Below are 16,162 nucleotides of genomic sequence, written 5' to 3' on the forward strand. Positions count from 1 at the left end.
TGTGGACCATTTTTAAAATCTTTATTGAATTTGTTAGAATATTTCTTCTGTTTTATGTTTCAGTTTTTTTGGCTGATAGGCATGTGAGATCTTAGCTCCCCAACCAGGGATCAAACCTATACCCCCTGCATTAGAAGGTGAAGTCTTAACCCCTGGACCACCGAAAGTCCCCATAGAGGTTTTTTGGTTTCATTTTTTTACATAAACCTTCAATCTCAGAACAGTTTTAGATTTATGTAATTACTGTGATTAGAGAAATCGTATATACTCCACTGTGATTAACATATTATCATAATATGTTTGTCACAATTAATGAACCAATGTTGATATATTAACTAAAGACCATACTTTGTTCAAATTACCTCAGTTTTTGGGCTTCCCAGGTGGCTCAGTGGTAAAGAATCCACTTGCCAATGCAGGATACACAGGTTTGATCCCTGGGTGCAGAAGATGCCCTGGAGAAGTAAATGGCAACCCATTCCAGTATTCTTGCCTGGGAAATTCCATGCACAGAAGAGCCTGGAGGGCTTACAGTCCATGGGGTCGCAAAAGAGTCGGACACAAATGTGACCAAACAACAACAGTAGATGATACCTTCAGAAAGGGATAAAACAAAAACAGATTACCTCAGTTTTTCCCCAGTGATCTTATCTGTTCCAGGATCCCATCCAGGATACTGTATTTAGTTGTCATGTCTCCTTTGGCTCCTCCTGGCTGTGACAGTTTCTCCGAATTTCTTTGTTTTCGATGTGTTTACAGACTCTATGACCTTTTCTAGAATGTCATATAATTGGAATCATACAGTATATAGTTTTTTCAATGGCTTCTTTTAGGTAACACTGTGCATTTAAGAGTCACTCCTGACTTTTAGTGGTTTGACCACTTGTGTCTTTTCTTTTTCCTTTTGTTAAACTTGAGTGCCCTAAGTTTTTTTTTAATAGATTTAATTATTTAGAATAGTTTTAGATTTACAGAAAAATTAAGATAGTGCAGAGTTCCCACATACCTTCCTCCCTTTTGCACAGTTCCCACATACCTTCCTCCCTTTTGCACAGTTTCCCTATTATTCACACATCAGATGACTGTAATATATTTGTTATATGAACCAGTATTGATACATTGTTATTAACTAAAAGTCGTCATACCTTTTTATTCTCCTTTGTCTTTGATGGCTTCTCACATTTTCATGTTTTTGGTGACCTTGGCAGTTTTGAAGAGTACTAGTCATGTATATTTGGAGAAGGCAATGGCACCCCACTCCAGTACTCTTGCCTGGAAAATCCCATGGACGGAGGAGCCTGGTAGGCTGCAGTCCATGGGGTTGCTAAGAGTTGGACACAACTGAGTGACTTCCCTTTCACTTTTCATTTTCATGCATTGGAGAAGGAAATGGCAACCCACTCCAGTGTTCTTGCCTGGAGAATCCCAAGGACGGGGGAGCCTGGTGGGCTGCCGTCTGTGGGGTCGCACAGAGTCAGACTCGACTGAAGTGACTTAGCAGCAGTCATGTATATTGTAGGATGTTTCTCTTGGAATTTGTCTAATGTATTTCTCATTAGACTTGAGGTTATGGGTTTTAGAGACGGGGGTCACAGTGGTAATGTGGCATTCTTATCACATCATATCAACAGTATGTAACGTGAACATGATTTGTAACTGTTGATGTTGACCTTGATCATCTGGCAGAAGTAGTTTTATCAAGTTTTCTCCACTGTAAAATTACTCTTTCCCTACCCCGACTCCCTTTTCCATGTTATACTGTGTGGAAGGAAATCATTTATACTCCAAACTTAATTAGGGATTACGGGGACTTCCCTAGTGGTCCAGTGGCTAAGACTCCACCTTCCCAATGCAGGGGGCCCATGTTTGATCCCTGGTCAGGGAACTAGATCCCACATGGTGCAACTAAAAAAAAACCCAGTGCAGCCAAATAAATAGATAAATATTAAAAAAAGAAGTAGGGATTAGGGAATTTCCTGGTGGACTAGTCATTAGGACTCCACACTTTGACTGCCAAAGGCCTGGGTGCAGTGCAGTGCAGTGAAAAAATACAAATAAAAGGTGAAGGTTATACTCCATCTCTTTGAGGGCAGAGTATCTACATAAATTATTTGAAATTCTTCTGCAAGGGAGATTTATCTCATTCTCCATTATTTAGTTAGTCATTTATATCATTGTGGATGATGGATATTTATTTAATACTTTGGGTTATAATCCAGTACTATTTTTATTTTGATGCCCAAGTTTTTCCAGTTTTGGCTATTGGGAGTTCTTTTAGTTGGTTCCTGCATCTTTTTGAAATATCCCCATCATTGTGGTAGTGTTTGTGTGTTTGTGAGGAGGTGTTTTTTGGCTTGTTTGTTTTCATTTTTATTTTATTTTTCATTTTCATTTTTATTTTGAATATTTAACTTTCTGGCACTACAAGGTGCTAGAGGCTCATCTTGTATATTCCTTATCCCATTTCTAGAACCAGCCATTTCTCCAAGGAGCCTTAGTTCCTTTTATTGGAGAATGTTATATTAGAAACCAAGATCTGGGTGCTGAGTATGCTCTTTGCTATTGGGGTATCCTTGATTTAGGCCCTTTCAGCTGATAGAGCAAGAAAATATATGTATAAACTAAACCTGTGTGTATGCACATGTCTAGAAATATTTCTGTAACCTTCTGTATCTGAATGACACCATGGTTCTTACTGATACCTTTAACTGAGGGGCACCATGTTTTAATTTGCAATTCCTAATGACAAATGATGTTGAGTGTCTTTTCATGTGCCTATTTACTCTCTATCTTCTTTGATGAAGTTGTGTGTCTAGACTTTTTTGCCCATTTTTAATTGGCTTATTCTAACAGCATTTTGCATTCTTTTTGGACTGTTATCCCTGGGTAAAAAATTATACTTTACACCATTAGTGTACACACACGTTGGTGTATGGTGTGTATATGTGCATTAAAATAAGTTTTCACTGAACGAAATTTACTTTTATTCCGTGGGATAGGCACTGATACTTTTCATTATTCCTTTTTAAAAAATCTGTTATGTCTCACAGCCTGACACTCTCATACGGTGTTCCACAACTCATAGTACCCCACACCATGCTGACACTGTCCTCTTGTCTACTTAAATGCCCCAATACTCAAATCTACCCTGTGCACACAGGACTCAACTTCTTAGGTGATCTTTTCTCCTTGTCCCATCTGGGCATAGGTGAAGAAGGCCTCAACAACTGAGTCATCAATCGGTGAGGTGTCTTTAAATTCTAACCCTGGCTGGAGGGCACCTGACTGCCCCAGACTTAGTACATCAGTTGAGGTATCTTGGGGGTGGCAGCAGGACTTCTGAATATAGGAATTCGAAATGACAAGTCCCCCAACCCAAGCCTGCCTTCCCCTAGTCCCTGATGAATAGGCAGCCTGTCTAGGGGGTGCTTAGTAAGAGTATCCGCCTTCCTGCCTCTCTTCTGAGCCTGTGAGCCCACCTCCCTAAGCCACTTCTGGCTCTTGGCCAGAGTTCAGAGTGTCACCTCACATCCCTGTTCCTCTCCCACTCCTTGTAGTTTGCAGAGCAGTCCCTGATGAAGAATGCCATAAAAACATCAGAGGAATCATGGATTGAACAGCAGATGCTGGAAGACAAGAAGCGGGCCACAGATTGGGAGGCCACAAATGAGGCCATTGAGGAGCAGGTGGCCCGGGAATCCTACTTGCAGTGGCTGCGGGATCAAGAAAAACAGGCTCGCCAAGTCCGTGGCCCCAGCCAGGTGGGTCCTGGGGTCTGTCACTAGCCCGGCGAAGAACATGTTACTTCCCATGTTCTGTCCCCAAACAGGCAGAAACAAACTAAGCGATTCTGACATGTGGGAGAGAAGGAAGATCCTAGCCTTTTCTGTACCTCATCTTGGCCTTAGTCTTGGCATTGTGCCTTAGAACTCTCAACACCTGTGCAGAACAAGCTCTTTTTTTTTTTTAAGGAGTGAGGGAGGGCAGCCACTGGTGGTGAAATGCCAGATTCACGAATAGTTTCAGAGGGACAAGCTTTTGCTGAATGTTCTTGTGTGCCAGACTCTGCTGAGGATGTAAAATCAGGTCCTGCACATTCCACCCTCAGTGATCCTGTCTTTTGATGGGGAGACACATGCATCAGTGGAGCCCTTGACTCTGACTGGAAGACCAGTAGAGGTAGGGGGTCTGGTCAGTCTTCACATAAAAAGGTTGAATTTTTAGGGCAGGGAGTGAGGCAGGGCAGCCAGGTATTTGAGGAGTCACAAGGAGTTTATAGAGTGATTAATAGATGTTGGCAAGAGCTGACTCATTCGTTGAACAAGTATTTATTTCAGGTCTATGCCAGGCACTGTTCTTAGTGTATAGGAGTACATTGGTGAGCTGGGCAGTCCCAGGTCTGTCTTTGTGGTGCTTCCATTTATGCAGAGTGGAATGAAATAAACATAATGAATAAATCAGTTGAGAGGTGGTATGGATGAAAGATGTAGAGCAGGGTAAAGGGGATGAGTAGGACTGAGTAGGGCTGGGAGTTCACAGTATTAAATAGCATGGTCAGAGTTGGCCTCAGACCAGGTGAGATTTGAGCGAAAACTTGCAGAGGTGAGGGAATTACGTGCCTATACCAGGGAAGACAGAGGACCAGCTAGAGCAAAGACCCTGAGGTATGTGCACAGCTGGTGTGATTTGGAAGCAGCCTGGAGGTCAGTGTGGCAGAACAGAATGTAGTAGTAGATGGAGTCGGAAAGGTGGGTGTGCCGTATTGGAAGGGGCTTGTGACCTTCCAGTGTGGCCTGTGGTGAGGACTTTGGCTTTTCTTCTGAGTGAAGCGAAAATGATGAGAGGGTTATGAGCAGGAAAAGAGTGGGAATTTAGAATTTAACAGGATCCTTCTGACTGCTGAGTGTAAAATGGAGTTGAAGGGGCAAAGGTGGAAGCAGGAGACCACCAAGGAAAAGATGACTATAGTAGCTCTGATGATTGATGGTAGTACTGGCTAGGGAGGCAGTCAGAAGGGGATAGAGTCTGGATCTATTTTGAAGGTGGAGTAACAGGTTTCCTGTCAGACTGGCTGTAAAGGTCTGAGAGGGGCTTTAAAGTGCTTACCTTGATCCTGTGGTCCATGATGTGACCATTATTGGTAGCCTATGTAGAAGGTATTTCATAGCCAGGATTCTGGGAGGGAGTGAGCCCTTTGGGAATGGGGCAGAGGACAGTTGCAACTGCTATTGGTCTTTACCACCACCTTCCTCACCACAGCCCCGGAAAGCCAGTGCCACATGCAGCTCTGCCACAGCAGCAGCCTCCAGCGGTCTTGAGGAGTGGACCAGCCGGTCCCCAAGGCAGCGGAGTTCAGCGTCGTCACCTGAGCACCCTGAGCTGCATGCTGAGCTGGGCATCAAGCCCCCTTCCCCAGGCACTGTCTTAGCTCTTGCCAAACCTCCTTCACCCTGTGCACCAGGTCAGTGACTTGCTGATAGGGAGCATGCAGGGGTCAGGAAGTTCTGCCTAGGCCCTGAGCCCTGCCTTTGACTGTCTGTCTGCCCCAGGTACAAGCAGCCAGTTCTCGACAGGGGCCGACCGGGCTACTTCCCCCCTCGTGTCCCTCTACCCTGCTCTGGAGTGCCGGGCCCTCATTCAGCAGATGTCCCCCTCTGCCTTTGGTAAGCCTCTTCTATCTAGGGTCTAGGGGCCAGCTGGGAGTTGGGGAGAGATGGAAGAAGCAGCTGGTCCTGAAAAGGGGGCTTCTGGAGCCTCTGGACATCTCCTCAGGAAAAGAGAGTTTTTCAGGCCCAAGAGTCTGTCCCAGAGGGGATGAGTGGGGTTTTGTAGGCTCAGAGGAGCCTTCTCCTTAGAGAAAAAAGTGGTAGGGGTCTGAAGGGGATCTCTCCAGAGCCAAGAATCAGCAGAGGGCAAGGAGAAAGCAGGCTTAAAGTGCTGTGTCATTCTTTTCCCCTTCCTCTTGCCCAGCAGGTCTGAATGACTGGGATGATGATGAGATCCTAGCCTCGGTGCTGGCAGTGTCCCAACAGGAATACCTAGACAGTATGAAGAAAAACAAAGTGCACAGAGACCCACCCCCAGACAAGAGTTGATGGAGACCCAGAGACTGGAGACCATTTCCCAATCCCCACCACTCCTGCCCTCTGGTGCCACCCCACCTTCTTTGGCTTTCTTCCCTCTTGCCTTCTTCCTTCTTTCCGCTTCTTTCGCTCCTCCCCACTTCCCTCTGGCTGGCCCACCCCTGCGCACCCTCTCATCGCTGCCACCACCACCATCATCATCTGTCTCTTCGCCAGCTGATGTGCCCTGTTTCCCCTGCACAGCACCATCCCTGCATTCCACAGGGGACTTGGGCAAGGGTGCTGAAGGTAGGCGAGGGGCACACAGAGACAAACCAACTGGCAGCCAGGCAGCCCCGGAGGAGAGACAGCAAAGTCTCCCTGCCCCCTATTCCTTCCAAGATCAGAAACTTGTCACCCTACCTTCACAAATGATACCAGGGAGGTGGGAGGAAGAAGTGGGAAAAAATCCCCTTTCCAGTACCCTTAAAAGGTCTGAGCCTTCAATATTGAGGTTTTTCTTTATTAAAATATACTTTTATCTTATAAAATCAATCAGTGATGTAGACAACAGATTGGCTCTATGAAGGTGACATCTCTCTGGTTTGGAGGCAGGTAGGCCACAGGGCACAAAGATGTGGTTGAGGAACCTGGCCTCCAGCTCTGTGGAGATGGGCAGGATCTAGAGTATAAGCCAGGGTGGGGTGGGAGGGCAGGAAGGGGCAGGTGTCAAGTGGGCTTTGGACAATGAGACTCTGACCTCGCTGCATTCCTTATGCTTCCACCACCACCACCAGTCTTTTTGGAATCTCAGGGTGGGGGGTACTTTTGAGAATCATGGCTGTCGCCCAGGATTTGAGTGTGGGGGGTGGGAGCAACCTCGGCAGATGGGGCACCCATGCCTTGCAGGTGTCAACAAGATCCACCATCTGTAATGTCCTTGGCACAATAAAACCAAATGTCAGTTTCCCCTGAGCGCCTCTGTTCTGTGTGGGGCAGGGGGTGGGTGAGCCTTTTGGTCAGAGGCGGTGATGGCACAGACCTTGGCTTGACTTCTAAGGGCTATATGCTCTCCATTGGGGTCTCTCTGGAGGCCCAGAGTTTGTTCATACTTGATTCATTGCTTACTGAATCAGCCTTTGGACCTGTTACCACCAAGAAAGCTCTGTCTTTGCCCACTGCCCCTGCCTCAGTATTGGCACAGGATGTAGCCTGCCCACCCTATTTCCTGGGGTGTGATGGGAACAGAGAATTGAACTTGATGGCAGGGACTGAATGTCCCAACTTCTCTGCCTGCCTCTAGCCCCAATACATTTGCTGTTTCATTGTGAGTATTTGATGAGGAAATGCTTTGGACCGGCACAACAGTCGCTTCATAGCAACCTGAGTTTAGTGGAAGTGACCAGGGGGTGGACCCCCCACACAAGCACACTGGGTTTTAGAAATTGAGGAATAGCTATACCTTTTTTATTCATGTTCCCAGTTCTCTTGACACTTCTGTCCCTGCCCTTCCTAGAGATAAAGCCAAGGCAAAGAAGGATGGCTGGCCCCAGGTTTTTCAGTTGTTTTTTTCAGTGTCCCTCAATAATGGGGTCCCTGTGGAAGGATGTATGTCCAGCTCTGCAGATGAGGATGTGGCTATCTGCAGGTGTCTCTGGAATCCACTGGTTAAGCACTGTGTTGGAGAGTTGGTTTAAAACCGGCTTTTTCTAACTATGTGGCTTTGGTCAAGTCGCAGGCTCTCTGAGTTTCAAGTGTCCCACGTATAGGACAGGAGTGATAAATATCTACTACCTCACGCTCTCTCTGTTGTGAGCATTGAGAGAGTGTATATGGTCAACATAATGAATGACGGCACGGTGCCTGGCACATTCTGAGAGCTCTAATGTTAGCAGGTATTATTTATTATCTTAAAGTTGAAGTTTCTGTACTATTTGGCCCCTGACTACTTCATTTTGCCTCTCTGTCCAGTTTTCCTTGGCCTCCGCCTGGAATTTGCCCTTCCTCTGTCCCAAGCCTCCAACTTTGTCTTTCAAGATGGGTAGAGGGTCTCCTGAGAAGCCCTGTGTGACCCCATTTACATTCTCACCTTTATCTACAGATATGTCTTTACTTCTTCTCCGGTAACTGTACTATCAAATTCCTGGGCAGGGCTATGATGCCTGACTTAACCTGTGTATCTCTTAGTATCTGCACCCCCTCTAGGGCCTTGTAGGCTTACAGTAGACCCCTAATAAATGTTGGATGAATAAGGGAGAGTACCTGTGTATATTTGCTTTTTGAGTGTTTGTGTGTGAGAGAGACTGGTGAGTCTAAGCCTTTGTGCATCTCAGAGTGTCTCTAGTTGTGTGTGAGATGAGGGCTTGTTTCCAGGTGTGTCAGATGGGGACTGCGTGTGGGACTCAATCTCTGACAGTTTGTGTCTGTTTCTGAGACAAGTGCATGTCTGTGTGGGTCTGTCTGTGACAGTGCATCTGTGGTTTCTTTCCGATAGGGTGGATGAATGTCCGTTTGTATTCCTGTGACAGATTCTGGGTAGCTATTTCTGGATAGTTTGACAGTGCTGCATGTCTGCTGGTGTGTGTGTGTGTGTGTGTGTGTGTGAGAGAGAGAGAGAGCGAGCAACTGACTGGGTGGATCCGTGTCTGTTTTTGTGATACTGCCTATCTGTGGCTCTATCACATAAGTATATGTATGTCTTTGGAGCAGTGCATGTGTGTCTTGAGCGTCTGTGTGTCTTCCTGTGACAGACTTTGGGTCTCATTTCTGGAATAGTACTAGTCTTTCTGTGACACTGCATGTCTGATGGTACAAGTATCTTTGTGACAAGTTTTGGTGGTGTGTCTGACGGGACATTTTTGTGTCCTTGTCATATGGCAGTGTAGGTGTATGTGAATCTGTCTGGAGTGCCTTTCTGTAACTGCGTCTCTGGTGTCATGCTGGGACATAACTGGCAGCATGCCTGCTTGACAGTGGATTTCAGTCTCTGTGACAGTACATATCTGTATGTGTTTAGGACAAGCTCATGGGAATGTGGCAATGTTGTGTATTTCTCACATGGTACTTCCCTGTGTGTGTGTCTTTGGAGTGCATGTCTGTCTGCCTGCAGCATGAGGCCTGTTATTTCCAAATTTGTGGCTAAGGGTATTTTATCACCCTTCTGAGCTCCCGCGGTCCCTGTGTGTGTCTCATCCAGAAACACATCCCAAGCCACCACCGCTCTGGCTTGCTCCCACCTGCAAGAAGCACCCCTCCTCACTATTCCAGAATCTGTACTTGCTGACTGGGCTCATGGCCAGGTCTAGCCAGGTCTGTCTACATTAAGGGCTCCACAGCAGTGGTGGTCAGATTAGTCCTCCCTAACGGCTGAACAGGTTCTTCAAGGATCCCTGGCTTTACTTCCCGGGCGGAGGCCACCTGTCGCCTAGAGGGCTCTGGACCTGGTTTGAAGAGTACCCTTCGGAGAAAGGGTCATGGATAATCACAGGCTGATTCTTAGAAGCCTTAGAAGGCCTGGCATTATCTCTGCGCTAGTCTCGAGGCAGTGGCGGCCAACCAACTTCCTAGGAAAGGGGGCGGTGTATTTTTTTAAGTTTATATCTGCACATACAGACACACAAAAACAACGCCGCGCAACCAAAACAAACCCGGTTGCTGCGAAAGGGATTCCTAAAACCAGTTTCCTCTCCACACGCGTCCCCCTCATGTGCATGCAGACCCCGCCCCACGGAAGATACGGGCATGTATTTGCATAAGGGGGTACTTGAAACGTTGAGGGTGGTATGCAAATAAGAGCTGGTTCCGATTGGCTGGGGTACAGCAGGTGCTGAGTCCGGATTGATCAAAGACAAGTGGGAGGGGCCGTCGCCCCGGGCGACTCTCTCGGGAGGCGCGTGCCCTGTCTCAGTAGCGTCAGGGCTGGCGCGCGCGGCGAATCTTAACATTGCGCTCTTTGCTGGCCCTTCTGGGCCACCAGTCTCCTTACCTTCCATCCTGGCGCCCCCTAGTCCAGGTTCCCCGGACTCACTGCCCCGGGCGTCCACACCCTGCGGGCTCAGCGGGCTCAATCTGCGCAGCTCCTCCTCCATGTTGACTAAGCCTCTGCAGGGGCTCCCGGTGGCCCCCATGACGCCTACGCCGCTGCCAGGTGAGAGAGGCTCCCCCTAGTGCAACCAGGCCAGGCGGGCTGCAGTGGTTGAGGGCGGCGCGGGGGGGGGAGGGGAAAGGGTCTCGGGTCGCGGCCAGCCTTAGCACGCCGCGACCCTGACTTCCTTGCCTCCGCCTGCGTAGGAGGCAAGGATCGGGAAGCGTTCGAGGCCGAGTACCAACTCGGCCCCCTTCTCGGTAAGGGGGGCTTTGGCACCGTCTTCGCAGGACATCGCGTCACAGACCGACTCCAGGTACCCACCACGAGGGTCTTGGGAGAGCCAGGTGTGTGTGTGGTGGTGGCGGGAGCCCCGGGGCCGGGATGCTAATTGACCACGGAATGAGCCTACACTGTGTGAGTGGTAGGGTCATGAGGGCCGGGATCCGGTTGTTGAGGGTGTCCGAGTGCGCGCGCGCGCGCGCGCGTGTGTGTGTGTGTGTGTGTGTGTGTACGTCCTGGTGGGTATATGGGGGAAGGGAGAATTTTCAGGGCAAGAATTCTGGAGGTCCAGGGGAGTGAGACTGGGGAGTTGGGGGGTCATGAGGACTCTAGACCTTGGGATCTGGGAGAGGTGTATATATGTGGGAAGGTGGGGACCTAGAGCTGAGATTTTGGGGGATTTTGGAGGCAGGTGTCCAGGGAGGAGTCGTGAGGTCCAGGACCCCGCTACAGGGTTGTGGTATCCTGGGGCTAGATAGGAAGATCAAGGGTTTAGGGTGTTAGGAAGTTCAGAACTCAGCACCTGGCATGGGGGGTCCTGAAGCCTGAGAAGGGAGAGCCCGGGGCCAAAGATGGTGGGAGAGCTGTACTTGGTTTTGGGGACTTGGGAAAAGCTTCAGCTCATTTAGGATTGTGGTTTGGGGGGTGAGGGGGGTGGGACCAGAAAGACTAGGGTGAGGGTCCAGACTGAGAGATGTCTGGGGGTCATCTGCTGGCCCCCTCACCTCAGCCTGCTTCTTCAGGTGGCCATCAAAGTGATCCCCCGGAATCGCGTGCTGGGCTGGTCACCCTTGGTGAGTATCTTTGGAGTCCTTTTTGACCTGGCGACGCCATCTCTGACGATGGATTTCACCTTGATATGGTTTGTATGACTCTTTGGGCCCTGTAACGGTGAGAACACTCCTACCAGTCCATGTTTACTCCCCTATGGTGACATCCACACCTCCATGCAGTTCTCTGACTCACCCCTGTTCCTCTAGAGCCCTGGATTCTCCCCTCCCACCCTCCTTTTTCATCCTCCTCCAAACATTGCCTCGGGGGCTGCCCGCAGGGCATGCTGGTGAGAAAAGAGGGGCAGAGGTCATTGGTTGCCATGGTGATGGTGGCTGCTTCTTTTCCACAGCTAGAGCTCTAACGGACAACTGGGCGGGTCTGGGCAAGTTGTAGGGGCGGGAGTGCCCCCTGGTGGGCTATAGGGAAACTGCGCCTGTGCAGGCTGTGCGACGCAGAGGGAAAAGGTGCGCCTGCGCAGTAGCGGGATTTTTTTTTCAGCCCCGTGAGAAAACCTGTCTGCGACTGTGCGTGTCAGTAGATTGGCCGGGAGAGGGCCCCACCTCGGGCAGGAAGACTGCTTCTGGTAGTCCGTGTGTCCCCGCAAAGCTTCTAGCGTGGGGTGGATTTTGTGGCCAGTAACATGTATGCCTTTTATTGAGCACTGACGGTATGCCTCAGATTTTGTTTCATCGTAAAAGCTTACTATGTTCCAAGCTCCACTAAGTACTTGTATTCAACACAGTTTTAAGTGCTCAGTGATAGTGACAAAATATCATATGTTGACAGTATTGAGTTCTTGTTTATGCCAGTTCCCTTGCAATTAATTACTTTTAGCTATTTAACAAATGTATTTTAGCACTTAGAATGTGCCAGGCACAGTTCTAGATACTTGGCAATATATTACATTTATTGAGCGTTCTTTTTGCACGAATCCTTTTCTAATTGATTTCACCTATTTAACAACTATACCAGGCACTGTTTCAGTGTTTGAGCTGTGTCAGTGAACAAAGCAGATAAACCGTTACACAATAATAGTATTTATTGAGCACTGTGTCAGATCCTATGCTGCTGCTGCTGCTGCTGCTGCTGCTGCTAAGTCGCTTCAGTCGTGTCCGACTCTGTGCGACCCCAAGGACAGCAGCCTACCAGGCTCCCCTGTCCCTGGGATTCTCCAGGCAAGAACACTGGAGTGGGTTGCCATTTCCTTCTCCAGTGCATGAAAGTGAAAAGTGAAAGTGGTCGCTCAGTCGTTCCCGACTCTTAGCGACCCCATGGACTGCAGCCTACCAGGCTCCTCTGTCCATGGATTTTCCAGGCAAGAGTACTGGAGTGGGGTGCCATTGCCTTCTCCAGATCCTAAGCTATGAAGTGCTTTTTATCTATTTAACAAACATTTATCAAGCACCTACTGTGTGTAAGGTGCTATTCTAGTTTCTTTGGAGATATCAATAGACAAAACAGATAAATTACTGCAAAGTAGTGTTCATCAGTTGCTTCTGCTGAAGGCTTTTGTTAAGAATCACTTTCATTTATTCTTCAAACATTTACTGAGGAAATTCCCTGGTGGTCCAATGATTGACAGTCGGCACTTCCACTGCTACGGCTCAGATTCAGTCCCTGGTTGGGCAACTAGAATCCGACAAGCCACAGGGTGTGGCCAAAATAAAGAAAAATTTACTGAGCTCCTATTACATGCCAGATGTGCATAGACTTTGACTTTTAAAATTTTTTTGGCTTATTTTTAAATTAATTTTTATTGAAGTCAGTTGATTCATAGCATGTTAGTTTCTGGTGTACAGCAAAGTGAATCAGTTATACATATATCCACTTTTTTAAGATTCTTTTCCCATATAGGTCATTAAAGAGTATTGAGTACTGTTCCCTGTGCTATACAATAGATCCTTATTAGTTATCTACTTTATATATAGTAGTGTGTATGTGTTGATCCCAATCTTCCAATTTGTCTCTCCCCCACCCCCACCATAGGCTTTGGCTTGAATCAACTTCCCAATGGCTATATGAGTTTAAGCCCTTAAGATGAGAGAACTGTGGGCCCAGAAGGAAGGGGGTTGCTTAAGGCTACATAGTCAGGAGGCTGAGGACCTATGATTTAAGTTCAGATCATAGATCTGAGAATTCAGCCTCAAAGCTGCTAGCCTGATATCTGTGTTCTCTTTTCTCTCCCTGCTTCCCCCCACAGTCAGACTCAGTCGCATGCCCACTGGAAGTGGCACTGCTATGGAAGGTGGGTGCAGGCGGTGGGCACCCTGGTGTGATCCGCCTGCTTGACTGGTTTGAGACACCAGAGGGCTTCATGCTGGTCCTTGAGCGGCCTCTGCCTGCCCAGGATCTCTTTGACTACATCACAGAGCAAGGCCCGTTGGGTGAAGGCCGAAGCCGCTGTCTCTTTGCCCAGGTAGTGGCAGCTGTTCGGCACTGCCACGCCCGTGGAGTTGTCCATCGTGACATCAAGGATGAGAACATCCTGATGGACCTCCGCCGGGGCTGTACCAAACTCATTGATTTTGGTTCTGGTGCCCTGCTTCATGATGAACCCTATACTGACTTTGATGGTAAGTAAGGCTTCCCTAAATCTCTGTGGAGGGAGTTTTCACCTTTTATCTTTTTGGCCTCTTGACTTTTGACCTCCAGTGCTAGGGTGTTCTGTAACCCTTGATCTATAGTGCACCTTTATAATGTTCTTGGTTTTTAATATTAGGTACTTTCAAGCCTTGCCCTCTAATAAAGTCCATCCTCTGACAGTACCCTAGTCTTGCTCTGGGCTCTTATTCTGATGAGGGGATCCTATTATTATCCTGAGTAGTCTTTTCTGGTAAGGAGGTCCAACTGTACCTCTTAAGTGCTTTTATTCCAATGAGCTTCTATTCTGGTGAGGGGACCCTGCTCATATAGTGAGTTCTCTTAATTCTAGTGAAGGGACCATATTTCTGGAGAGGGTGGGGCGGGAGAAGGGCATTATCAGAAAATGGTCTAACCTGTGGTTTGCATGCAGGGACAAGGGTTTACAGTCCCCCGGAGTGGATCTCTCGTCACCAGTACCATGCCCTGCCAGCCACTGTCTGGTCACTGGGTATCCTCCTCTATGACATGGTATGTGGGGACATTCCCTTTGAGAGAGACCAGGAGATTCTGGAGGCTGAACTCCACTTCCCTGCCCATGTCTCCCCAGGTGAGACTCAACCCCTCTAGCCCACCAGCCTTCATCCCTCCCAGGGACTGGTGCCCCCAACTCACTGCTAATCTCCTGTGTGCTTCTGATCTACAGATTGTTGTGCCCTAATCCGCCGGTGCCTGGCCCCCAAACCTTCTGCCCGACCCTCACTGGAGGAGATCCTGCTGGACCCCTGGATGCAGACACCAGCCGAGGATGCATCCCTCAACACTCCCAAAGGGGGTCCCACCCCTTTGGACTGGTCCCTACTGCCCTAGTGCTAGCTGGGGCTCCCATTAGTTGAAATAGTCATCCCGTGGCCATGCCACAGGGATAGATGGTTATCTGTTGATCTGGTTTTACAGGTCTCTAAAAATCCAGTGTTAACTAGGGTCAGAGATTGGGGATCAGGGGTAAGAAGACATAACCCAAGTTTGCCCAGTTCCCATTCCCGTCCTTCTAAGGAGCTGTCTTTGTAGAATATATGCTCTCTTATTCTGGAGGGGCTCCTTCTTTGCTTCTCGTTTTGCTAAGGATGTTTATTTGGTTGAGGTTACTTAACATTCTGAACCCCCCGGGACTCTTATTCTGATGAGTAGTAACCCCTACACTGGCACCTCCTGCTACTACCACACAAACTTAGTTTAAATGCTCTAATTTGGGCAAGGGTGCTTTCCTTCCAATACCCCAGTGGCTCTTATTTTAGCAAAGGGACCCTTTCCCCTAGCCTCGGGTCCCCTATTCAGTCAAGCTGCTTGCCTGCCTCAGCCCAGGGTTGTTTATTCTGGGGGAGGTAAGCCCTATTGTTGTCCCAGGGCTTTTTTTTTGGTGAGGGGACCCTACTCTGTTATCCCAAGTGCCCTTATTCTGGTGAGGAGAAACCCCACTATCATGATGTGGGAGGGAATGGGAGATGGACACTACTAGAGTCCACTAGGTTGGGGTGGATGGTTTTTTGGGGGAATGGGGTGGGGGAAATAAGTCTTGTTGTTTGTTCTCCTGGGGCCCCACCCTCCATCTTTTTCAGATTCTTGCTGCCTCCTTCTGAGCCAGGGTTGTCCAGTTGCTGAAATGTAAATACTTATGTATTGGGGAAGGGGAGCTCCAACTGTTATCTTCCTCTTCCTTCTCCCCCTGCCTGGATTATTTAAAAAGCCATGCGTGGAAACCCACTATTTAATAAACGTAATAGAATCAGAAGTGACTGGCCATTTGTAGATGCAGTGAGGCATTCGTGGAGCATCTACTGAATGCTGAACCAAGAGGGAGATGAATTGGATCTCTCCTTTGTCTGCAGGAAGCCTCAGTCTTGTGGTACCATCCTGAAGATCTTTTATGGGTTCATTTAAGGAGGACCACTTTCCAGGTGGCACTAGGGGTGAAGAACCCACCTGCCAATGCAGGAGATGTAAGAGATGTGGGTTTGATCCCTGGGTTGGGAAGACCTCCTGGAGGAGGGCAGGGCAATCCACTCTAGTATTCTTGCCTGGAGAATCCCATGGACAGAAGAGCCTGGTGGGCTACAGTTCATAGGGTCACAAGGAGTTGGATACGACTGAAGTGACCTAGCATGCAAGGAGAACCACAAAGAAAAACTTGAGTTTCCCCTCAACTCATATGTAGCACCCAATATGTGCAGAAGGGCTCCTCTGGAGATATTGTAGACATTGAAGACATCTGGAACACACTCCCAAATCAATGATGGCCAGTTCAGAGGCAGAAAAAAACCCTTTTCCCCAACCCCAGGGGAGGAAATCCTTCCCCATGGGAGAAGAAAAGCCCTTTTGG

General features: G+C 48.3%; 2 protein-coding genes across 6 annotated transcripts in view; both read left to right on the top strand.

Annotated features, from left to right (window-relative positions):
* Nucleotides 1-8,314, top strand: part of OTUD5 (OTU deubiquitinase 5) — a 29,307-nt gene extending 20,993 nt beyond the window's left edge. For 4 of the 5 annotated variants that reach the window (XM_027533723.1, XM_027533721.1, XM_027533724.1 and 1 more), the window contains 4 exons: nucleotides 3,558-3,761; nucleotides 5,260-5,461; nucleotides 5,550-5,663; nucleotides 5,971-8,314. In XM_027533723.1, the coding sequence (XP_027389524.1) occupies nucleotides 3,558-3,761; nucleotides 5,260-5,461; nucleotides 5,550-5,663; nucleotides 5,971-6,095 (645 nt within the window). In that variant the 3' untranslated portion in view covers nucleotides 6,096-8,314. The remainder of the gene's footprint in view (nucleotides 1-3,557; nucleotides 3,762-5,259; nucleotides 5,462-5,549; nucleotides 5,664-5,970) is intronic. The other variant, XM_027533722.1, reaches the window with a different exon arrangement.
* A 1,571-nt stretch (nucleotides 8,315-9,885) lies between these two features.
* Nucleotides 9,886-15,574, top strand: PIM2 (Pim-2 proto-oncogene, serine/threonine kinase). The gene is made up of 6 exons (XM_027533736.1): nucleotides 9,886-10,209; nucleotides 10,353-10,462; nucleotides 11,172-11,222; nucleotides 13,403-13,775; nucleotides 14,216-14,392; nucleotides 14,489-15,574. The coding sequence occupies exons 1-6, from the start codon at nucleotides 10,149-10,151 to the stop codon at nucleotides 14,650-14,652; spliced, it is 936 nt and encodes a 311-aa protein (XP_027389537.1). The 5' UTR covers nucleotides 9,886-10,148; the 3' UTR covers nucleotides 14,653-15,574.
* The last annotated feature ends 588 nt before the right edge of the window (nucleotides 15,575-16,162 follow it).

The sequence above is a fragment of the Bos indicus x Bos taurus genome, chromosome X (assembly GCF_003369695.1).
Source record: "Bos indicus x Bos taurus breed Angus x Brahman F1 hybrid chromosome X, Bos_hybrid_MaternalHap_v2.0, whole genome shotgun sequence".
NCBI lineage: Eukaryota > Metazoa > Chordata > Mammalia > Artiodactyla > Bovidae > Bos > Bos indicus x Bos taurus.